At 49.5% G+C, this 24,969-nt stretch overlaps 1 protein-coding gene across 4 annotated transcripts in view; it reads right to left on the bottom strand.

Moving 5' to 3' along the window:
• The window catches only part of PKNOX2 (PBX/knotted 1 homeobox 2), a 266,982-nt gene that overhangs the window by 41,724 nt on the left and 200,289 nt on the right, over window positions 1-24,969 (bottom strand). For all 4 annotated transcript variants that reach the window (XM_054693179.1, XM_054693181.1, XM_054693183.1 and 1 more), the window contains exons 5-6: window positions 20,988-21,127; window positions 5,749-5,920 (exon numbers count right to left, since the gene is read on the bottom strand). In XM_054693179.1, coding sequence (XP_054549154.1) covers window positions 5,749-5,920; window positions 20,988-21,127 — 312 coding nt within the window. The remainder of the gene's footprint in view (window positions 1-5,748; window positions 5,921-20,987; window positions 21,128-24,969) is intronic.

Raw genomic sequence — 24,969 nt, 5'->3', positions numbered from 1 at the left:
ATACCTACACTGTAGAGTTTTGAAAAAGAAATAAAATAATGCCTGCAAATGTTCTGGGTGTATAGTAACCATATGATAAATGTCAATTCTTTATGCCAACGTGACTTTCCCTCCACCATCAAATTCCTTTTTAAAAAGTGGCCTCTCTTCTAGGATCATGGCCTCTTCACTTGAGAGGAATAAATCCTTGCCTTTCAAAACATTTTTATATATAGCATTTTGTAATTTATGAAATGCTTCTCTCTCCATGATCTCATTTGAGTCTGATAATCACAGGGACACACAAGAAATATTATCACTCTCCTCGAGATGAGGAGATGAGGCTCAGAGATTAGGTGACCTGCTAAATTCCATGCAGCAATTAGGGAGGTGGCCTTGCTCCCGAGGGCAGGGCGGATTCCTTTCATCCCCTCCTGCTGCTGCAAGTCAGGAAGTGGGAACTCTTCCCCCTCACTTACAGACCAGAGGAGTTTATAAACACGCATTCCTGAAAGTGTGCCGATATTTCCTGCAGGTCAATAGGGCGGCCAAAGCCAAGTCAGAAAATTTTCCAGATCAGATGAGCTCAGCCTGACCAGTTGGAAGTGTGGGTTCACTGCAACAAGGAATGGGGATGGGACATGGAAGAAGGGTGAATCCCAGGGCCTGAATGACTCCCAAATGGTTGGAGGGTGGGATGACCATTTGCTGGAAACCACTGTGCATAACAAGTTAAATCATGTTTAAGCCAATAACGTGGCACTTCCCCCATGTAGTCCTCAGAATGTGAAGTCACGTGCTGCAGAGGGAAGAAGGTGGTATTGCAGCCTCACAGGGTGCAAATTCCAGCCTTGTAACAGGGGAACATGGGGTTCTTAGCTCTTGATTTCCTCCTCTGTAAAAGGGGGAGGATAATCACTCCCTCAAGGGGTTACTGTGAGAATTAAATTGCAAAGCAGGAGATGAAGCCAATGGGATTGGTAGGCTGAGTCTTGAACCTATGGGGAGACTTTGGACAATTCAGATCATCTTTGCACTTTAGTTTCCTCATCTGCAAAATGAGATCGCAATAGTGACTCCCTTGGAGTTGCACTGAGGATTACATTGGTGTGATTAGCAAAGAACTAAAAACAAGGCTTGGCACATAGAAAGTGCTAAGAGAAGATTAGCTGCAGAGCATTGTAACTGCTGGGAGGTAGCCCTGGGACTCCAGGACTCAGGGACTCCTGTCTCTGCCTCTTACCTAACTTGTGATCTTGAAGCGAGTGATTTCACCTGCCTCTCTATAGTCTCATCTTAAAGTGGGGCTTACAACAATATTTGCCTGGTGGGTTTGAAAAAGGATTAAATAAGATAACATAGGTAAAGTGTTTGGAATAGCACCAGGCACCTAGTAAGTGCTGGACAGATGCTAATTATCCCTGGCATTGATTCTTCTTATCGTTCCCTTTCCTGGCTACCACAGGATATTCTGCTCCTCTTTGGGCAGAGTCTGCACTGTAGGCTGAAGTGAATGACTCTGAATGGTGTTGGCCCCGGGTCTCTGTGGGCCCAGAGCTCAGCTGACTCCTTCCCGTGACTTTTTATTCAGAGCCTCCGGCCTCAGGCCCTGCCTCTTCAGAGTGGGCCCAGGGGCCTAAGGGGGTGGGGGCCCATTTTGGAGCTGGCTTTGCGGTCAGACAGCCATAATCTGTCCCTCGAGCCACACCAGAGTCTCATTAAAACGTGCCCCATAAATGTTAAAAAATTTACACATAAAAAAATTCCATGCATGAAACTGAAACCGTACGTTTTACAGCCTCGGTTTGAAATCTTGCATAATATATAAAACCTTGGCCCTGCACTGGGGGCCCGTAAATCAGATTTTATAAAACAAAAAGCTTTTACCTTTCAAAGGGGTTTGGGGAACTTGCAAATTTTACAAACTTTACAGACTGCCAGTCAGAGGCTGCTGGGCCAGGTGAAAAATAGGCCTGGCGAGCACTAGGGGTTAGGGGTGGGGTGGGAGTTGGAGTGAAGGGCATCCCTGGGGGAGCTAACCAGGGGCTCTAGCCAGCTTGGCTATTATGGGGTACTGGTGGAAAGCCACCCCCATTACAGTGAAATGCAGGGGGACTATGTGTGGGGGAGATGGTGGTGGTACTATTTGTAAACAGGAGTTTTATTTCCCTCAGGAGGAAGAGCGGTGGGCTATGCAGGGAAAAGGCTGACCTAATAGGAGCCGGCAGGCCTGGGTTTGGGTCTTGACAAATCATTTCCCTCCTCTGGACCTCAGTGCCCCCATCTATAAAATGGACTTGCTTCTGTGGTTGTGCATCCCCCAATTGGGTGTGATTCTGAGTTTTCCTCCCAGCACGGGTGCAATGGGAGCAGCTGGCTAGCCAGGGAGGCACGTTCCCTGGGAGTCCTGCAATCTGGAAGCTTCTCTGATCTTTGTGCCGCTCTGGGAGAGTGCTGGCAGCCCTTCCCATGGGAACTTGTCTGGGAGAGACCTGGGAATGGGAAGGCAGCACATGAGAATCCGCTTGGAGGAGGGAGGCCAGCATCTGGAGGTGGGAGAATTCATGCTCAAATGTGGGCCTGGGGGGGACCATGGGCTTGCGGGAAAGCAGGGTCAGGGTGCGATGGGGGGTCCAGGGTGGGACAAAGTTTTGGGCGGACCCTGGTGTCCTCCTGACAATCCCATCGATGAAAGTCAACATTCAAGGGCAAAGGCAAGCCGCCCTGACACACATATATATAAAAAATAAATCTCTCAATTATCTCAGCTCATTTGCTTGGGGTCTCTCATTTTATGTCCCTGCTCTGCTGCGCAGTATATCTGTCCGGATAAAGAGTTACAGTCCGTTGGGCTACGTGTGCGGGGTTGTAAAAAATACAGATGCCAAATTAACTGGCTGTGGCACTCGGCAGCTGATTGAGCTGATAATGACGCGATCTGACCTTTTTCTAATTTCTAATTATGTGCATCTCGGCTGTGCTGGCTACATGATTCTTGTTCTAATGATGGCTCCTGCATTGGCCTCTTTATCTCCCCCCTCCCAACACAAGTGGGGTGGCAAAGGGCACCTCTTGACCCCCCAAATAAAGTTTCTGGGTTCTGGTCACACCAGGTTTTTTGATGGGGGCAGGTGAAGATGGGAAGCTGGAATGCCTCGGCCTAGAGATACTACACTTGAGATTAACCTTCTGGATGCTGTGCATTTTAAAAGGCCATTTAGTTCCATAAGCCACCTCATTAATTTTTTTTTTTAATTATTACAGATGAGCTAGGTGTATGAGTCTACAGATGAGGAAACCGAGCTTCAAAAGGGTGAAATCATTAAAGTGGCAGTAAAACTAGGCTCAGTCCTTGGGTCTATAAGTGCTTCTTCAGTTTTCTCTACTTAAAGGCCTCTGTTTTAATCAATGGGCCACTGACTGTGGCTAACTCATGTGGGCAAATCAGGACCACGTCAGTCCAAGCACAGAGGCACCAACTGGACCACTTTAAGCCCATTTGCCTAAGACAGATGACCAGGGGAGGTCAGACATCTGGGGTCCTTGGGGAGCTTCCTCAACACGCACACACACCCCCCCTAGGTCAGGCATAGTACGGAGCAGACAAACACTTAGCTGAGTTCTGTTGGATTGACAGAGGAAATTGATTCTTTGGGTGCACAGAACCCAGAGAGACCTAGTTAGTGTGGGTGAGAAGACTGCATGAGCTGGTCACCCTTCTGGTGTCTTCCAGACTGTTCTGGACTAGGAGGCTGTCCCTGGTGGGCTCCCATAGCCCTCCTGGCAAGTGGTGGTGGGCAAGGAAGGTGAGGTCTGTTTCCCTCGGACCCCAGCATCTTAAGAAAGCTTAAATTTTCTTTCACTTTACTCAGCCTGATTTTAGGTGTCTCCTAACTACCAACTTAGGCTTTGGTTTCTTTTTGTGTCAGGTAAGGTGAGTGGACCCGCACCCCCAGACTGATTGTGGTACCCACAGAAATGACAGTCTCATCCCCTACTCCAAGGGTTCCTTAGGTTCTAAACACCTGATTTGCAGCCATAGCTAGCTTGAGATTTTAAGTTGTTGACCAGGCTGCCCTTACTATTCAACCATTTTAAGAACCTGCACAGGAAAACTCCCCCAGGAGACCTGAGAGACAGGGGTCTGGGCTTCCGGGAAGTGTAGCTGCTCCGTCCCAATTAGGGAAGGGGCCAGAGGTGAGCAGAGATGGGCCTGGGCCACTCAAAGTTCTATGCCAATACTCCTGGTGGCAGCCAGGCAGGTGCATATGCTCTGACCGTGGCCTGTTCCCTTTCTAAGTGCTTGCCACCAGTCACAGCACTTCACACATGCAGGCCAGGATGCTCTCTCCTCACAGCTCTCCTGGACTCAATAAAGCACTGTATTCAGCTCTTGAGCAAAGCAGCATATAGATAACTCACAACACAGAACAACTTGCTCTGCAGTGTACCTATGTGCCTTTGCCTGCGTGCTTGTGTGTGTGTGAGCACATGCGTGTGAGCACATGTGTCTTTCCTTCCTTTTCAGAGCCACGTTTGCTTTTCTGATTCCTTTTGGGAGTAGGTACCTGCTAACCTCAGGATCCAAGAGGGCAGGGCTTTGATCTATCCATTTGTGGGAGAGAGCTGTGCAGAATTTCCAGAGTCACTCTAAAATCTGAGTAACCCACCCACAGAAAAATCAAGAATTATGGTTAATAATTCCACGATGTCTGGAATTTATTGTGATGAATGAAAAGGGCAGCCTCCCGCCCCTTGCACCTCTGTAGAATTCTCAGGGCTACAGGAGAATTTCCAATGTCCTCTCTGCCCAGTGATTACCTGATTTCATTGAGGATTGCAAGTACCCAGGGAAACTTTTAAAAATGTGGATTCACAGGGTCCACCAAACTTACTGAATCATAATTTCCAGGATTCCCATACTTTCCAGGAATGTGTATTTTTAAACTGCCATGATGATTTGGATGACAAGCTAGGTTGGGGAGTCTGAGCTATTTCATTTCCTTAACTGGGCAGGACCTCTGCTGGTCTTTCTCCCAATGTGACTGTGTCTCCAGGCCTTTTTATTGAAGTGCTTGAGTATGCCTTTCACCCTTCTTCCCTACCCTGGAGCACCCCAGTCATCAGCTTCTCTCAGCAGCTGACAGGCCCATGACAGCTTCACTAATATGCCAGGACAGGAGCTTCCCTGGTGGTGAAAGTGGTTAAGACGCAGCACTACGAAGCTATCCGCAGCTACGAATTTGATTCCCTGCCAGGGAGGTGACCCACATAATATAGCAGACTTCTCCAGTCTCGCCAGCTGCTCCCCTCAGCAGTGTATTTCAGTTAATCTGCCTGCTCTGCTCCCCACTCTGTCTCTGGTGAATCCTCTCACCCCCCACACCTCCTGCCTATACCCCAGTTCTTGTATGCATAAATAAATAAATCTTAAAAAAAAATGCCAGGATGGCAGTCCTTAGAATTGTTACCCTGATGTTCTGGCTTCTATGCTGCTTCTTTCCTCCTGTCTGCACTGCAGGTGGGGGCTGAGTGAGATGCAGTGGCTGGGTGGGCAGAGAAGGGGAGCCTTTGGCAGCAGGATCTGTACATGCAACTCCTGGTTTAAGAGACTTAGAGTTCTCAGCTGCCAGAGTGCGAGTCTATTACTTGCCCCACGGGGAGGTGGGCATGCAAAATTGTTTATTGAATGAATGAAAGGATCATTTCTAGAGTGGGAATCAGTGGGTACGACCACCCTAGTCAAGGTGGGGGTTGAAGGGTCTTTACCAGATTGTCCAGTTCTGGGTCATCGCTGAAGAAGGGTTTGTGCTCCTGTTCCTGCTGGTGGACAAAGTTCTCGATGTCCACATCAAAGCTGGCGGAGGTGATGCACTCAGAGCCCTGGGTGGCCTGTTCACATTTCTCAAACAGCAGCGTCAGGAGCGGGAAAAGAGGGTGCCTGCGGGGACATCAAGAGCTCACACATGCGCACACACAGAGACCTGCAGCTGGTCGGGCTCAGAAACCACCAGGGACCCTTCCCCACATTCCCATCACGTCTTCTCCCAAAGTCCCACTCCTTGAGAATGTCCTCAGTCCCCATGATCAGCCTAGATGGCAGCATTTCACGCCCTGGCCTGGAGAACTATTCAGTTCCTGGGGCCTCCCCACCGGGTGCCTAAATTGCCACTTTGGTCAGATCAGCTGCATGGATATTTGGTGAGAGATGAAGAAATAGGTGTCCAATTTTGGCTGAAGGTCAGCCCGGGAAGAAAATGTGGGTGGTGTCTAGGAATGTGCTGAATAAGGCCTATACATGGCTGTCTGAAGACAGGTGAGGGAGGGCAGTACTTGGGCGTGTGTGCATGTGTGCAGGGGCAAATGTACGAGTGAGCCTGATGAATTCTCATCCCCACACAGTGGGCAGATGTCTCTTCCTGCTGTGCCTGTTGGTTGACTTGGTTTAGGTCAGATACCCCAGTTACACATGCACCATCTCCCTGCACTTTTCCATCATCATGCACTTAGCACGACCGTAATGAAGTGATTATTTGCATTGCTATGCGCTCGCTGTTTCCTCCAAGACTGCCCCTATATTAATGATCACTGTATCCTTAGGATCTGGCCCTGCATGTTCACAGCAGGCACTTAAGAAACACTCAGTGACTGACAATGACTCAGTGAATGAAGAGTGTGCGTGTGTGAGGGTGTGTGGGTATGGTCCTATGATGTATTGTGGAAGCTGAAGTGCCTACCTGAATGGCTCTCTGGGTCTCAGCTTAGATGTCATTAACTGGGAAGCTTCCTTGACTGCCCTGCCCCTCCAACCAAAGCTGACAGCTCTGTGAATTGTTTGCTTTATCACCTGCCTTCCCCACTGGATCGTGAACTGTATGAGGGCAGGAATCAAGCCTACTTTTGTCATCACTGTCCATTATCAAATATATATGCTATGTGTGTGCACCTATTTGCATGCACACATGCATATCATTCTTATTTTCTGCAGCATGTGTGAACACCCAGCACGTGTTCATGTGTTGGCATGGGTGGTTGACACTGGAGTCTGGAGGCCCAGTCCCTTCCGCTGTGGTTCCTAAGAGCCTCTGCACATCCCTTCCTGGTCTTTCTCATTTTCTGATTAAGCCCTCCTTGCTGGGAGAGGAAGAAGTAAATGTGTTGAGCCTGACCCCTAGGTCTCTACCTGCATTACCCAATAGAACTTTCTGCAGTGATGGAACACAATCTCCGCTGTCAATATGGTAGCCACTTACTACCAGGGACCAACAAGCACCAACAAGCACTTGAAATATGACTCTTGGGTCTAGGATGCTGAATTTTAAAGTTTAATTCCTATTCATTTAAGTAGCCACCTATGGTTAGTGGCCACCATATTGGAAAGCACAGTAAGTTTTGAAAAGAAAGAGAGACCATGAGTTTTTTTCTCCAGCATACTGTGATTGGACACAGCAAGAGAAGGACCATCTTCCTGTGTATGTACGTAGATGGGAAATCCCTGCAAGGAGGTATGCCCCATTCTGGAACTCTAATAATTCTAGGCAGATAGACAGGAGGTGCTCTGTTCCATTTACACTCAAACTCTGCAGCTCATTCTACTCAGTCTCAGGGGATGAACGGGGAGACGGGGTATAAATTCTGGCTTCAGAGGTGCTGCTTGGCTGGGCAGAGGCTGCCCCAAACACTATCTCCCAACCCTTATTTGGGAGCGAGTGCAGAAACAGCTGGGCCCCAAGGCTGCAGGCTGGGTTACAGGGCTCCCCATGCACACACACCTACACTGCTAATATCTAAGGGTCTCCCATCTGCAGCCCCAAATTGTCAGAAGAACTCTTCTGCCCTGTTAGGGAAAACAATGGGTTAGCTTAGCCATCGGGCTGAAGACAAAGAGAAAATCAGGTGAAGGGGTTAAACTCCAGTCTAAGTCTTCATTTGCAGCAACTAATACCGAAGCATATTATAGTCTAATCTAACCTGATCCCAGTTTAATGCAAGATTCTCCTGGCCCTGAGTGGAATACCAAAGAAAGCCTCAGTGGCTGTAATTTAAGCAGAGCCCTGCAGTGGTTTAGCTGAGGGACATGAAAGGCAAATTCCAGACGGTGTTATGAATTATTGCGCCTTATGAACCTTCCTACTCTCAACAGATGCCTGCTGCCATTTAAACAGCCACTAGATCAATTAGGAATGAAAGGCACAAATCGACTCTGTACAAGGGCACTAAATTACCAGGAACTAATAATCCGCAGCATCGTGCCAGGTGGTGGGGGTGCAGCCCCCGCCCCAACCCCCAGGCAGCCGCCGGTCACCGCTTGCGCCTTTCTTGCTGGTTGGAGGGAGGGTGGGTGGTGGCTGCTGGGTGGAGAGGTGCTGGTCTGTGTGTGTGCGTGTGCATTAGAGTGCACCTGGGTTGAATGAGGGCTCTCAAGAGAGTGTGAGTGTTATATGATCATCAGTCCTGTGTGTTACTATGTGAGCACATGCGGGGTTCTATCTGCTGTCCATACGCACATATGGGTTATGGGTCCAGAACTGGTGTGCAGATCTCTGTAAACTTATTGTGTGATTGTGTGTTTTGTGTACAAAGCATGAGTAGTGTGTGGCGTGGAGGAAGAGGGATCTGCTCTGGACCAAGTATTGTAGCTACTAGCTCTAGAGTTGGGGTGGGGGAGCGGAGGCTGGTCGCTTCTGTGATTGTCCTTTATCTGCTGGGAGAAACTTCACTTAGAGTAGTCAGGGAGGGCCTCTCTGAGGAGGTGACATTTAAGTTAAGCCTTGAATGATGATGAGGCAGCCATGCAAAGATCTGAGGGACGAACTGCCAAGCAGAGAAAAAGCAAAGCACCTGTGATAGGGATGGGCTTGACACATTTCTGGAACAAAATCCAAACCAGATGAAGACAGGAGGGAAATGGATGGAGATGAGGTTGCAGAGGTGAGCAGGAAACCTGATGATAGGACTCAGAGCTGGGCTTTCAGGGGCTGGGGGTGCATGGGAAGCGCTGTCACCTAACTGGGGAACAGAGTGCACCCACCTAGCAGAACCATAGCAAGGGTCCCTTTTATAAACCTATCACCTCAGGTATCAGATCCGAGATGGATATGTGTGTGCAGAGCACATGGGGGTATTTTCTATGACTTCTACTGTCTCTCGGATTTCTTTCTCCTCAAGTTTACTCACGGTCCCTGGAGCACAGAGCAGACTTCATGGATGCTTACATAGCCACCTCCTCCAACTCCCCCTCACCTGAAATGTGCTCCAGTCCCTCCTCACCTGAAACACACCAGCAGCTTCCAAACCCTGCCTCCTCATATCATACCCTCCCCAGTCTCCTGCCTTTGCTTCCACCTATGCTGATATCTGGACCCTTGAGTCCAGGAGCTCAGATGGTGCCTGAGCTTACCTGCAGCTTTTCATGTGAGCCAGATCCAGGGTCAGGGGCTTACCTATGGCTCCCAAGCTCTGTCTGGATCCCCAATAAACTTGGACTATGGCTGCTGCCTGTTACCTCAAGCCTGGGGGCCTCTGAGACACCCCACATCATCACCTGAGAAACAGGCTGCTTCCCAAGGACTCCATTGGGCTCCTCAGTGGCAGTCATGCCATGCGTTTCTCTACAACTGTCCCCTGGCCAGTCCCAGCTACCCAGCCTATGCCTGCCTAAGGGTTGACCTATATTTCTAAGCCACCTCCATATGCCTGGAAAGGAGGCTGGAAGTCACCCTCAAGGAGTCCTTTCCAGCAGCCAAAGTTGCAGGCTTGGGGTTGGGGTAGGATGAATAGCACAGGGACCGTGGCTACCTGGAAGAAGCATTTTCTGTTAGAGGGGGGATACTGGTTCTGTTATTCTTGGGCTTCCTCAGCATCAGTTTGTCCAACTAGAACATGGTTCTTCAGGAGCCCCTCCCCACTCCTACTGTCCTGATCTCTCCCATTGTGCATCTAGACCCTCTAGAGGCTAGAAATCCAGTCCCAGACCATGATGAACCAGATATGAGAGGTGGCCATTAGACTTTTTTCCCAAGAGCCAAGGGCATTTGACCTCCACAAGAGCTTACCTTCTCCCTCCCTGATCTTTTCCTGCTCTTCTTCTCCTGTGTCGCCTCCCACCTGACCGTCCCCTCCACCCCAATCTCTCTTAAGCCGTTCAAAATTTGGAGGAAATAAATCTTGCTGCACTGATTCAGGGAGAGTTTGAGCCTCGTCAGTGCAGAACAAATAAAAGGAGTGAACTGGCATGACATTTTACTGCAGAAGAGAGGTCGTTTCCAGCCACTAATAAAAAGGATTTGACACAGACTAATAAAGAGAAATGAATTTCTCTAATGGCCTAATTTAGCACATTCAGCACTGTGCCTCTTGCCTGCCTGGGTGCCAGGAGGGCGGGCAGGTTCGCCATGAGAGCGGACAGAGCCAAGGCTGGAGAGAGAGAGAGAGAGAGAGAGAGAGAGAGGATGGTCTCACACGTTTCTTATTTCCTTTTTCTTTCCTGAGTCTCTCCCTCCAACCCTGTCCTCCTCACCTCTCCCCAGGAGCATCGGAACCCAAATCAAGCTCAAGATATGCAGTTCCTGTTAACGATCCAAAGAAATAAAGAACCCCTCCACAGAATTGCAGTCTTGTGCCAGCTTAAGAAGGTGATTAAACCGGATGTGCTGATTTCTACAGGGGTTTAACCCATCGTTTGGTTTAATTATTTCTGACATTTCTGCCTTGGAGTTTTCCACATCACCCAAATTCTCTGGCCTGGAATGCCCAGTTTGGGGCTAGGATGTGGGCAACCCCCCCCCCCCCCGGGAGAGCGGATTAGAGTCAGGGCAGGATTTTGGCTGAAACCCTTTGAGAAGCGAATGTGACCTCTCTCTAGCAGCAGAAAGGCAGAGACCCCTTGCGAACAAACCCCAATTTTTCTTCAGGGCAAAGTGACCTCGCTCCCTACCCCCACTTCTTGTCAGGTTTCTGAGAGCACCCTCAGGTAGGTGGGTTTCAACACAGCCTGTTTACTCCTCATACCCCAACACAGACATTCTGGATATAAATTAGGTGAAAGGTTTCCTTAACATTTGCAAAGATGTAGAATGGAGACTACAACTTCTTCGGTCATTTCTAACTTAAAGATCCCCTACAGGATAGAATCTCATTTCCTTTTGTTAAAAGGCCTCAAGAAAGGACAGTTGAACTCTTTTCTGCTTTGCTTCCTTCCTTTGCCTTTGTGTTTTTCACCCAAACTTGTGGGCCTAGAATGTCCGGTTTGGGGCCAATCTGCATTTTAACAATTTTTGAAAACACTTCTTGCTGCTTAGAGGAGGGCCAGAGACCAAGAAGCAGAGACAGGAAAGAGAAAGGAGCCACAAATACAGAACTCTGAGAGGCTAAGATACAAAGAGCATGAGAGACAGAGAATAGACATCTAGACAGAAACTGAGCCCCACAGCCTGGGGGCAGGGGGCTGCGCGCATGGTCACATGCAGGGCGAGACGTTAGTGTTGCGTTCTCTTTCTGGGTGATAAACCTTGTGATTCACAGTCATGCCACTCTGCCCTTTCAGAGCCTCTCAGCCATCTCTTCCCTGTGACCTTGGCCAGGACTGCAGACCTCAATCATGGGTCCAGCCAAGTGTGCGGCAGCCTGCCTGGCTGTCCACCTCCACTCCAGTGACTGACCTTGGAGCCCCCAGGCCCATTCTACACCTCACCTCGCGGCCCAGACTCATCCAGCTGTGGGGTGGTGAGCAGAGGAGGCCCAGGGTCAGCGCTCACCCCCTCCAGGAGCCCTGGCTGCTGCTTCTAATGGGGAAGAGGCAAGTGGGGTGTTAGAGCCTCGGGACCCTTCCTGGCTGGGATAAGAATGGGTGGATGGTCCAGAGGGTGGAATGAGTAATAGAAAGGCAGCATTTCTGGGTGGAGATTTTCAGTGGTAAGCCAGTGGGAGCAGAGGCCTCATCAGGGTCATACTACTCCAGAGGACATTAGTCTGTTGGCCCGATAGATGTGGTGTGGGAGTGTGTGGTGGGGGTGCCAGCAGTGACTAGCTGGCTAGCCCAGTCTCTGCTAATGCACACCATAGGAGCTTAGTTGCCAAAGGCCCATCACCCTGGAAAATCTGCCCAGAAGCAGGCATTGACCCTTTCTTTCTGTTTCTCAGGTCGGCAGTCACTGGGATATAGAATTGGGGAGAGAAACCCCAGAGTAACCCTCCAGGACAGCCCGCTGCCTGATTCTAGCGCACCTCGTCATGGCCAGAAGGCGCATTATAGGTATTCACTCTGAGGGTGGTAGGGAAATTTCTCCTGAATGCTGATGAAATAAAGTCATAACACAAATGAACACACACCCGGGTGCTTTGAGGGGGTGGCCTCAGCCCTGTATTGCTCCTCAACAGGCTCAGCAAAGACTGTGGTAGTTGGAGGGAGAGCAGGTGGACCCCACTAGCTCTGGCAAACTGGACTTCTATGCTGTCCTGGCTTTAGCTGTTCTTTCACTTGACCTGCTTGTTCTGCATCTCTACCTGTCCCTTCTAATGATCTTCAGAATCCACCTCAAAATGCCTCCCCTTCTATGAAGGCTCCCCCATGGGGCTCTACAGCAGAGAGAACATCATAGAAGTGCTTTGGGGTCTCCTCCTTGACCTCACTCACAATTTAGGGGTAAGAGTCCGGATGGTTTAGACTCCAAAGCATAGACTTTGAGTCAGACAGCTGCGTGACTTTGGGGCAAAGTACTGAATTCTCTGAGCCTCAGTTTCCTCCCTTACAGACCAGGAAGAACACCACCTACCACCTAGGTTATTGTAAGGCTTAGATGAAGAAATGTGGAGTGTCTGGCACTTAGTAAGCTATCAATTAATGCTGTTCCATTTCCCTGGAATGGTGTGTGGGCACCTTTCTTTATTCAGAGCAACATTGACACCATCCGCTCCAATACATTTATATTCCCATCTCCACTGACTCATTTGGCAGGGAAAACAATCCCACATGCCAATTCAAATAGAGGCACAGAAAGAGGAGGAGGAGAGGCAACAACGTACAATTTATCAGAACTCAGAACCTCATTTTTTTTTTTTAACCAGAAAGGCACTGCCAGTAAAAATTTATTTTTATTTCCCTTGTGACACTTATTAAATTCTAACTATCATTTGTGCACTGTTCTGTCTTCCCCACCACATGCTGAGCTCCCCTAGTCCATGATCTTGTCTTCTCTCTTTCTGACTCCCCAAGGGTCAAGCACGGTGCCTGGCACACAGCAGAGGATCAATAAATATTTGGCGAATCAATGAATGCGGAGAAGTGAGTGAATGAAGTAAGCGCTCACTATGGGAATGAAGATTCTGAGACAGGAGCCTAAAGTTCTTTCAGACTCAGAATTCATCCCTACTCGGGACTCAGACCAGATTTTGCCATCTGGCAGCTTCAAGCCACAGTTGCTACAAAAGGACCTGTCTTGGGGCTCTGCTGGGGTGTATGCAGGGTGGGGGCTTGGCAGGGTCGGAGAGGGAGGGGGGTGGGTGTGAAGGAAGTGCTTGCCCAGCCCTCCACTTCTCTTCCCTGGAAGGCACCAGATGGAGAGAGCAGTGTGGGGCGGAGGAGAGCAAGCCGGCAGCTCCTGGTTGGATGTATTTTTATTTCAGGTGTGACGTTGAAACCCTGCGGGTGTATTTTTAGTCCTGCCCAGTGGGCGGTGTGTTCGCCTGGGTTGCCTTGGAGAGGACTTCTTCTTGTTGCTAAATTGGAATTGCATCTGCTAGGGCTCCTGGGCTCCAACCAGCTCTCCTCCCCAGGTGGTGGGCAGGGCCATTCTTGACAAGTGAGGAGCCTGGGGCAGGCGCCGGTCTGCTCTGTCCCCATCTCTTCTCTCTCTCTTTCACATGCTCGTGCACACACACACACACACACACGACCCTCTTGGCATTTTTTAAAAAAATAAATGTGAGATCTCAACAAATTGAATGTTAAGCCTGTAAGGCAAGAACACAAAGCACCTCTAAGTTCAGATCTGGTAGGCTCTCCTGGCCAGCCCCTTCACTTAAAGGAGAGGTAACTCGGGCACAGAAAAGAGAAGTCTCTTTCGCCGAGGTTGGGAGGCTAGTGAAGGCAATCAGAGCTTCCACCCAAGTCTCAGGAGACTGAATCTCCTGGGGTGCCCAAGGAGGGCCATTGCAGGGGAAGGGGTATGGGGATGGGACCTCTGTCCTTTGAGCCTTGGTCACTGGCAGTGCCTTAAAGCACACCTAAGGGACTGAATTGACAAACTCCAAATTTGGGGCTCTCCCAGTCTCCAGTGCATTATTTCCGAGCCATTATTGGAATCATGTCCTCTTCCTCCTCTTTCCCCTCTACTGTCCTTGAGTCATATGTGCCTGGGGGTGGGTGGGTGGGGGGCAGAACGGGGTTGTCAGATCCACCTTCAAGCAACAAGAGGCACAAGACAATCTCTATCTTATCAAATGAGTTTCCAAAAGAAACTTCTCTCACAGTCGTACTTCTGTGTGTTCCAAGGGGGCTTTGATGTTTTTAGAGATCTTTTTAGAGATCTTTCTTTTTCTCATTTGACGCCTACCCGGTGGGGTAGGGAAGCTGTACTAAGGAGGTTAAACGATGTGCCCAATGGTAGAGTCAGAACTTGGGCTGGCGTCTTAGTCTCCCGTTCTTTGATCATGACAGGGACCAGCACTCAGGAAAATCTGAGAGTGGTGTCGGGTGACCAAAAGGGCAACCCACCATGTGGTGCAGCCTGCTCAGGTGCCATGGGCCCTTCGAACTCGCAAATTCCTGTGGCTGGCTTTCCTGCCACCCACCCCATCCCAGGCATCCTCGCAGGAGGTCCAATTGTGGGTTGTCCTGCCTCTTTTTGAAGGGATAGATCCTATTTAGTACTTATCACAGTTATCACTCCACTGTAATCAGCCTTCACTGCGAGGCTTCTAAATGCCAACTGCTGCCAGCTGTTAGCATGGCATTCATCTCATTTATCCTAACATGGCCTTGAGAGGGTAAAAGTTATCGGGATTCCATGCTCCTGGGTCTCTCATTCGTGTGCCCTGTCACGACAGGGGAACTGGATTTCTCAGCTTTGCCTCAGCCAGGCCATGGAAGCAGCAGGGCCCACTGCCTCTGAACGCACCTGCAGCTCGGGCCAGGCAGCTGCAGACTCGGTGCCAGCTAATTGCACATAAGTAGGTTGGACTGGGGCAGGGGGCTCCAGATGCCAGCAGGAAGGGCCAGGGATGTGTTTGCTTGGTGTTAGGGGAAAACTGAGGTGGTTTAACTTCCAGATTATAGCTTCACAGGATCACTCCCCTAACTATAGTCAACAGCTGAGATGTTATCTCTTATGCCAGGGAATCTAACTGCTTCAAAAAGCAGGGGGTGTCTGCCAGAGCTCCCCCAGCTCTGCACACAGCCCAGACATCTGCTTCCAGCACCCAGTCCTGAAGTCTTGGAAGGAAGCCTCTGGTCCCAGCTTTACCACTTGGAGCAGTTGTACTTCTCCCTCACCATTCTTAGGTCACCTCACCCAGAACATTCCAGGAATGACCCAGTGCCATGCCAAGGAAGGCATAGGGTTAAGCCCCTGGGTCAGCTTGCTGGAGCCAGAACACCCTTTGGTCACAAGGTGGAAGAGTTCCCTCAAAGACACTTCATCAGGAAGCACGGGTTCCCAGGGTTCCGGCCAGGCAGCTGTTAGAGGACAGTTGCAACAGGACCCAGCCCCCTGTTCTTCCCCAAACCTAGAGGGGTCCTCTCGCTCCCTCCGTCTACCAGCCCAGCCACAGGAAAGGCAGCTGGGCTATCATTGCCCTTGGCTTCACTGGATCGGGGAAAAGCAGAGCAATTCTCTCCCACTGCACGGTGGACTGGAAGCCTTATCGTCAATTCCACAAATACTTTTTCGAGCCCATACTATGTGCCAAGTTTATATTATAGCTACTTTCTACGTCCATCGCTCTCCCACTCCCTGGACATTTTTTTTTTCTTTTTTTCAGAACCCCTTTGGGAACTTAGCACACTGCTTATACATAGCAGAGCTCAACTAATGTCTCATGGAACTGTGGTGTGAGGACCAGGGCCCTGGGAGCTGTTAGGGTCTAGTTTCTTTCTGCTGTGCTGTCTTTCAGCACTCACCTTCCTTTGCTCACCTTCACCTGCTGCCATTTCCCAAACATCTAACAGTAGCCGACACCCACGGAGGGCGTGCCATGTGCCAGCTTCTTTATCAAGCACTGGATGATTATCTCATGAATCCCCGCTGATGAAGATAGCACAGTTTTGAGTCCTATTTTACAGATGTGCAGACGGAGGCCCAAAAGATTTAGTGCCAAGTAGTGGAGCCAGAATGTAAACCCAGGACCCCTGAATGCAAGGCCACATACCTAACCCTGAATCCACCAGATTGTGTGTCATGTCCTGAACAGGACAAGGGGGTGCATGCTGACCCTCTGTCTAATCCCCCTCACCCCACTCCACGCCACCCCAGTCCATCTAGCCAACACCGACTCGTATGCCGGGTGTTAGTATATGTTATCTAATTTGAGTCTAGCTATTATTATTTTCTTTGTTACAGTTGAGAAGCAGAGGCTCAGGTTGATGAACCTGCCGTGGTGACAAAGCAAGTTCTCACCAAGTTTATTTCTAGAGCTCGTTCCACGGCCACACAGCCCCTCTTCTGCACTCACACCTTGAGCTATAGGACTGGCAGGATCAAGGCCGACAATTCAGGGACCTTTAGGAGGATGGTCTCCAGGGAGCAAGCTGCATGCAGCCCACTGCCCTGTTCTGTTCTTTCCTCCGAATGAATGTGGATTCAGAGGGATCCATTCTGAATGAGACAGGAACAAGTGTAATATCAACGGGGCTTTAGACAAGTATATTGCTTTTTTGACCTAGCACTGGCTTCAGCGTGCAGTATCTAGGGGTAGGTCACACCTGGTGGAAAACCTCTAAGTTTGTGGCTTACAGAGAGATGAGACTGATGAGAAGCATGAGAAATGTTATATGGAAAGGTCAAGATTCTGAAAGCTGAGAAGCTAGAGAAAAGGCAGAAGACTAGTTTGATGCAGGCTTTCCGGAGCTGCCAGGAAGAAGTTCATTAATGGCCAAACCAAGGCAGGTTTGGAAGTTATTTGGAGAAGGTGGGCAAGTGGGGAGGAGAGAGGCGCTTTCCTCAAGCAGATGAAAGAGATAGACAGTGCTGGGCAGAATCTAGGAAGGAGAAAATCCACTGCCTTGGGGGTGACAAAGCACAACTGCCCTTACTCTGTGCTACGCATTAATTCATTAAGAGAACATTTTAAATTCAGGACCTCAGAGGAGACCAGACAGGCCAGTGGAGACCAAGGAATGTAGGGATGCAGGTATGAGTGAAACTATTTCAGCAAATCAGTTATAAGGTGTTGAAACAGTCATCCCCTGTTTAAAACAGAGGGTGCACCTGCAACCTGGCTCCCCGTATGGGGTCCATACCTTGAGCTGGTGGCAGTCAAATGTGTGTCTCTCTTCCCCTGCCGTGTCACTTTAGTAGCTTCAAATGGATCATGGGGGGACATTTATATCCAGAATGAGCGTATCTGGGCTCTCCTTTGCCCTCACCAGCATAGCAGTCTAGACCTGTGATCTATTTAAAGAGGTAATATACAACCTAATCTACTTAATGATTCTGTTTAACAAGTATTGATTTGTTACACATGCTATCCAAGCTGTGTAAGACTGGGGATAAATCAATGAATGAAACAGACACAGACCTTGCCTGCCCTCATGGAGTTAACGATCTAGTGGGGGAAGCAGAAACCATGTTGACCTAATCAATTTGATCTTAACTGGTAGCACCAAGGAGGAATAAGAGTGCCATTCTGTCAGATCTGCAACTTGATTCTCTGGCATTTTTAAAGGAGATGGAATGCACAGGGGCCCAGGACATTCTCTCTGCTCATGCCTCTAACCCTGCATTTGCTATCAATAATAGGTTACTTCTTCAGTGCCTGGCGGGCCACTTCCTGAGTTCTCAGTGAGGTCTTCAGCCCTAGCAGAGCAATCTCAGCAAAGCCAACCTCCTCCCCCACTGTGCACCTGGCCAGGCCTAGCTCCCTGCCACTCTCCTGCTCCCCAGGACATTGTGGTTTCCATGGGAACCCACTCACTTCAAAGGGGAGCAAAGGAGACTGGAGGGGTGGAGGGAGAAAGAAACTGGATTAACCTCACTCTCTTGGCCCTTTCTCTGAGCTGCTGGCAACCTAACCCCCAGGACTCAGAGAGCACCCAACACCATCTAGGGGTGTGCAGAGACGGGGGCGGGGCAGTCCCAGCTAATTTCTAACTTCTTGGGGAAAAATTCCCTGGGTTGAAGTAGGGTGGGAAAGAAGAGAACTGAAATGGGCCGCTACTGCAGAGTCTTCCCTCTTCAGAACCCCGCTCAGCATTGCTCCTGGGCTACAAACACAATTACCCGCCATGTGCATCCAGTCCTTGGGTCTGTTGGGATTAGACCTAAATCATCAATCGGAGCGGGAGCTCCTGGTTGCCTTGCTGATTAGCCCAGATGATGCGCTGGTGTGATCCAATTAAGACAGACTCTGCCTCCCCTCCCACCCCTACACAACTCTCTCCCTCTCTGTCCCTCCCTGCCCCACCCCCCTTCCAAGTCAGAAGGAACCAATACATTTCATTAACACATCTTCATACACAAATAAAACCTCTAGGGCACTGGCAGCCTCCCTCTGCTCACAGACACACCCTTTTGTCACATGGCCCCTGTGTGTGACGGCCCCCTGCAGGGGGCTGGTCTGGGATGGTGCTCCCCTACCCTTCCTTCATCTGGGATTCTGGAAGGCGCCCCAGTGGGGGCTCCTAAAAGTCAGTGCTGGGCACTAATCTGAATCGAAAGGGTCTTGTTACATTTACTGACATGAAATGCTGACTCCCTGGTGTGCTTCGGAGCAGCCAGGCTGCCCCAGGCAGGCAAATCTAATTAAAATTACCCGACCCTACAGGAGCCTGAGCTCCCTCCCTGGATGTCCAGGCAATGGCTGTAGAGAGGGCTGCTGCTGGTACTAATGGGAGAGGCGTGGCTGTGGGAGAGAACCCTGGGGCAGGGCAGGAAGGACTGAACTTGGAGGGGAGAAGCTGGGCACAGGTGCTGATATCAGCTTGGTTGTCCTGAGATGCAGGGAAGCCATGTTTGGCTGAGCAGTTGGTGGCATCTGACCTGAGAGTTTTTTTTCACCTTCAGCTGCCTAAGGAGATCATTTGGGCAAACTCCAAGGGCTGTGAGCTGGTTGGCCAGTTGGGAAAAGGGAAAACTCTGGTGTGAAAGGGAGCAGGAGGAAGTGTGGGTTGAAGGAAAAGTTTTATACTCCAAGGGACATCATGAGAGACAGCTCCCATAGACCACACAACTCTGGTCACTGGCCAGTGCTGGAACATTCTAGGCTCTACTCTGCCTGGAAGTTTCTACCCCAGTTCATTTCTTCTGGTGAAGTTTCTTACTCAGACTTCAAGATGCAACTCAAATAATGCCTCCTTGGTGAAGCCTTGCCTGCCACACTGCAGGTGTCTTGTTTGCACAACCATCTCTTTCTTATTAGAGGGAAGAGTCCAGGCCTTTACCTCCCTGGGTTTGTCCTCTTTCCCCTGGAGTCCAGCACAGTGCCTCCATGTGTTCACAGTAAGGGCTCAGCAAAAGGGAAGGAAGGAATGCCCAGTCACTCTCACCACATCCAGGGGGATCTTTGGGGCCTAAGCAGAGTGTGCTGTCTGCAGGCAGCTGGCCTGGTTTGTGCACTGGCAGGATGGGGCTAACCCCTTCCACCAGGGTTGGGAAGGACCCTCATGGCAGGATCTATGGACCAGGACTCATCACCCCGGACTCTCAAATGTTGGCATGAGAGGTATTCAACTCATCTGAGCAACTAAAAATAATGCCAATGATAATGATAATAATAGCAGTAATTATCACCATTATCATAAAGACACTGTCACTGCAGGGAGGAGAGAGGAAGGACTCCATCCTCCTACTTAGCTTGGAGGACCTGTCCCCATGATGCTGGCATTAGCACCTGCTGCTCAGCCAGAGGTAAGCCGCGCTCACTGCATTTGTGAGTGCAAGCAAGCATCCCACCTCAGTACTGAGTCCTGACTCAGGCATCTCTCCTCTGTGGCATAGCTCCCTGTAGATACATGATGACTAAAATCCCACTGGAGTCTCCTTCAGGCCTGTTCTCAGATGAATGGCTGCCTCTTCTCCCCAGGCATGCACACAGAAAGGAATTTCCCTGGGCCCATTTCACACTAGGCGGTGCTCAGGGTCCAGCCCTGGGTGCGTGGGCCCAAGCAGAGCAAGACACGCTGCCACCTCTTAGGCAACTCCCGGTCTGGGAAGGGGCACTAGAACTCACAGGCTGCATACAACACCTGTTGTCCCCAAACAAAGCCTACCTTGACTCAGAGTGTAGTCCAAGCACCGGTGGTTTTAGATCCACCTGGAATGCCTTTAAAAAATTCATAGTTCTCTTCTACAGTGTGACCTCCTGATGTAGCATTTCGGAGCAGAGTTAGAAGTAATTCTTTTAGCAAGCTCATCCAGTGACTTTCAGACATACTAAAATTTGCATAATATCAAATCCTAGATGGTGCCCTCAGATGTCCAGTGCTCTGGTGGGAGAGTTGGGGTGAAGGCTACCATGGGGGACAGGGCAAGGACAGAGTCTCCTAGTCCTAGCCTGTTTGTGGAGCTGAGGACTCCTGAAGCTCACAGGGTTCAACTCCCCAGCTGGGGTGAGGAAGGGGTCCTTTCTGGAAGATATTGCCCAGACCTTTATAGTCCTTACTAGAAACCTCCAGGAAGTTAGAATCTCAACTCACAGTGGCCCTCTGAGGGATGGCTGGGTTGGTTCAGGAGAGAAGGGGCTGAGAGAGCAGCTGTTGGGTGCTGCCTTTCAGCACACCCACTGGCCTGCATTCTCCTTTCTGAGTTGGGTCTGAAGCAGCTTGGGTGTTCAGAGCAGGCCGCCCTGTCTCCTACCTGTACACAGCTCGCTTGTCGGACTCCAGCTGGGCCTGCGGGTCAATGGGGGTGCTGGGTACAGGCGTGCTGGCCGCAGCCGAGGGTGCGGAGATGTGGACAGCCTGGGCCTTCGAGGGTGCCTGAGCAGTTGCCGTCATCTGCAGAGAAGAGAGGAGGGTGGAGGGTTAGTGCTGCCAGGACAGCTGGTTCCCCAGCTGGAATTGTGGGGTCTACTTTGGCCTACAGTTTGTGTGTGTGGCTAAAAAAATGTGTGCAAGAGAATTGGGATAACAAGTATCTATTTGTATATGTGCTATGAAGGAAGAGAACAGACCTTTCTTCACATGAGAAAGGTCTAGGGAGACAATTTAGGACCATCCAAAATCTAAGGGTGCACCAGCACACTTTTAAAGAGATGATTTTTTTTCCTCCAAAGATCTATCTACTTATGCATACAAGAACTGGGGCACAAGCCAGAGGTACGGGAGGTGAGAGGACCCACCAGGGACAGAGTGGGGAACAGAACAGGCAGATCAACTGAAATACACTGCTGAGGAGAGCAGCGGGCAAGACAGGAGAGGTCTGCTGCGCCATGTGGATAGCTCCCTGGCCAGGGATTGAACCCTGTGCTGCAGTGGCTGCAGATAGCTCATAGGTTGCATCTTAACCCCTTGCGCCAACAGGGAGGCCCTCAAAGAGATGATTCTTAATGCAAATTAAGGGGGTAATTTTTGCCCAGAAGCAGAAAGAAACAAAATGACGAGCCCTTTAAATTGTGTTTATGAGTCACTTGAGCTGTACTAGGCAGTAATACGTCAGATATGACTTGGATGAGCAGAAAAAAATAGCTGAATCGGCTTTTGTTTCAGCAGAGGTTTATTTCATTCAAGGCAAGCTAAAGATAACTGTTTTAGTTGACAATTGCATGGTTCTCCAAATTTGGTTTTCCTGGGACCTCAAAGTTAAGCAATTTTTAGTGGGCAATGAACAGATTTCTGTTTGAAGTCGTGACAAATACTTTAGGACAATGGTTTTCATCCCATGTTACATTTTTTTAAAAGATTTATTTTTATTTATACAAGAACTGGGGTACAGGCCAGAGGTGCGGGAGGGTTGGAGGATTCACCAGGGACGGAGTGGGGAGCAGAACAGGCAGATGACCGAAAACACTGCTGAAGGGAGCAGCAGGCGAGAGAGCAGAGTTCTGCCGGGTCATGTGGGTATCTCCCTGGCTGACCAGGAATTGAACCCAAGCTGCAGAGGCTGCGGACAGCTTCACAACCCTGTGCTCAACCTGCTATAACGGAGAGGCCACGTTACATGTATTTGAAGGTGTTTTCAGGGCCCTCACTTTGTGCCTGGGCAACTCCTTTTAATACTATATGTTGGGCCTCCCTGGTGGCGCAGCGGTTGAGCGCTGGGTTGTGAAGCTGCCCGCAGCCTCTGCAGCGCCGGTTTGATCCCCGGCTGCTCCCCGGCCACCGGAGGAGGGTCCCACATGGCGCGCAGACCTCTCCTGATGCCCACTGCTCCCCTCAGCAGTGTACTTCGGTCCTTCTGCCTGCTCTGCTCCCCGCTCTGGCTCTGGTGAATTCTCTCACCCTCCCGCGCTTCTGACTGTACCCAGTGCTTGTATAAATAGATAAATAAATCTTTAAAAAAAAAAAGATTTCATTTAAAGAAATAGTTGAATGACTTTAAAATTTTTCATAACCATCATGCCAACATTTAATGCTTTGATATTGTATTTTCTTTGTCTTGAACAGTGACATGCCTCAACTGTTCCCTCTGCCAGCCAGCCCATGGCACCATGTTAGCTTCAACCAGCTGTGTGGGGGACCTGCTTTCCTTGTCTATACGTTACACTAAAGCCTGGTTCATACCTGCCATCTGCATGCAACTGGCAGAGTCGTCGCCTAGTATTTGTTGAGAAGATGAATGAGTGAATAAATGAGTGACTGCACTTTGCAAGAATCGGATATTTTATAGCTGGGAAGTTCATTGTATGATGGACGTCCTTGCTTTCTGGGAGAAACACATCTGGACGCAAGCACATTATTGCTGGTGCTGATGCCCCTGGGATATCTGCTACCTTATTTCTCTCCCTCTGCTCAGATATCACCTCTTTGGAGTGAAACAAAACACCTTGCAGTTCTCTGCTTTATTTCATAGGCCTTACCGTGACTGAAAACGATCTATCTACTTGCTTAGTTATTTTCTCCCCCACCTCCAACCAAGAAGTTCAGAGAGGACTTGGAGCAAAACCCTTAGCTTTCCTAAGCCCCTATTTTCTCCCCAGTAAGCAAATTGGTAGCTTTTTAAGATTTAAGAGTATCAAAGAGGTGCTAAAAGCGACAAAATAGAATCAAATATTGTTGCAATTTTCAAAACAGAGAAAGAAGGTAGAATCAGAAAAATGAAATACTAATCTGCACATTTATATGGGCTCGTTTCTTTCCTTCACTAATGCAACTGATCATGCCTTCAAATACTCCTCGAGTCCCTGCCATCTAGCCAGCACTGAGCTGGGCTATGTGTGCAAGGCCAGTGTGCTGAGGGTTGCCAGGACGAGTGACTGCTATGACGGAGCTCATTTTCTGGATTGAACATGACTACTAAGCTGGTCGACCAGGAAAGCAGAAGACATGGATGGTGCAAGTGAGCTCAGCCTGGGCCTGCATGGTTCCCTCATGGGAAACATGAAGACATGGCAGTTGCATAGATTATAAATTAGGCCCAAAGAGTGACAATTAAAGGGTAGATGGCAGGTTGAGGAAGATTTCTAGGAGAGTGTCAGTGCTTTGTCTTTAGCCCTCTTCTGTAACACTTTCATTAGTGATTCATGGGATGTCTGAAGAAATGCCCCACATATTTATGGGTGATCCAAGAGATCTGTACAAATTTTGGCAATAGGCTAAGTCTAATAAGATTAATTTTCATCAAATAAGTTGGAATCTAACACTTCTAACACATGGGCCAAGAAAAAAATCAATAATATAAGTGCAGTACAGAGGAGACATAGCTCAGCAGCAGTGTTTTAGTTGACAGCAGGCTCAATATGTCCAATGTGTAATGTGTCTGTTGAAAAAACAAACAAAAACAACATAAACTAACGCTATCTGAGGATGCATTCTGAGAAGCAGAGCACACACAAAGCTTCCAGTCCCATCCCACTCTCCTGAGACAGGTGCGGGGAAGTACATGCAGAGAAGGTGACCCAGCTAGTGGAGGGGTGCCGCATAAGTCGTCTGAAGAATATTGGAAAGAATCTGGAATGTTTAAGAAAGATTTGGGGAATGAAGAGAAACACATGCACTCACTCCTCCTTTGAGTTTCTGTGGGAGGGAGTAGATTATATCAGTTGTGTTCTGCATGCCCCAAAGGGTCAAGCTACCAGCAGTGCATTAAATCTATAGAACATAGAGCCAGATTTGGGTTCAACCCAACTCATAAGTTTCCATGTCTCTGAGCCCTCCAAGGCTAGAATGGGCCACTTTTAGGAGGTGGTGAGTCTCTACCATTGCAGGACCATGCAGAGACCAAGAGATCAGCTGGACCCCTGTGGAGGGGAGGGAAGCTCTCATTGGGTGACTTGGTAATGTGCCCTGGGAAGCCCATTCAAACTGACAGGCTCAGATGCTTTAATAATCGCCACTTGCTGCACAGCGCTGGCAGGAGCTGGATCAGAGGCTGCACGGTATGAAAGAGAGCTTTGGAGACTCAAAAGTGCCTCCCAGTTGGAGAGGTGGTTGTTGCCATTCAACATGAGAGTTCCAGAATATTTCTTTCATAAAGCAAGGTACAGCTACGTCTACATTGCTTGCTCATGGGTGAGAGAGCGAGCAGGCTGGGATGCTCTGCTCTGCCCACTGACAGTGAGTTTCCTTGCGTCCGGGAAGGAGTCCACAAGGGCTTCTAATCAGATGAGCTTCTAGGGTGGAGGGAATGCTCCTTCCTCTCACCTTCCCCTCTCTAGGCAGGAGGTTGGGGAAAGGTGGGG

The sequence above is a fragment of the Talpa occidentalis genome, unplaced genomic scaffold (assembly GCF_014898055.3).
Source record: "Talpa occidentalis isolate TD23 unplaced genomic scaffold, MPIMG_talOcc4v2.1 talOcc4.12, whole genome shotgun sequence".
Taxonomy (NCBI): Eukaryota; Metazoa; Chordata; class Mammalia; order Eulipotyphla; family Talpidae; genus Talpa; species Talpa occidentalis.
Note: the sequence above shows the minus strand (reverse complement) of the source record. Positions and strands in the feature narration are given on the sequence as shown.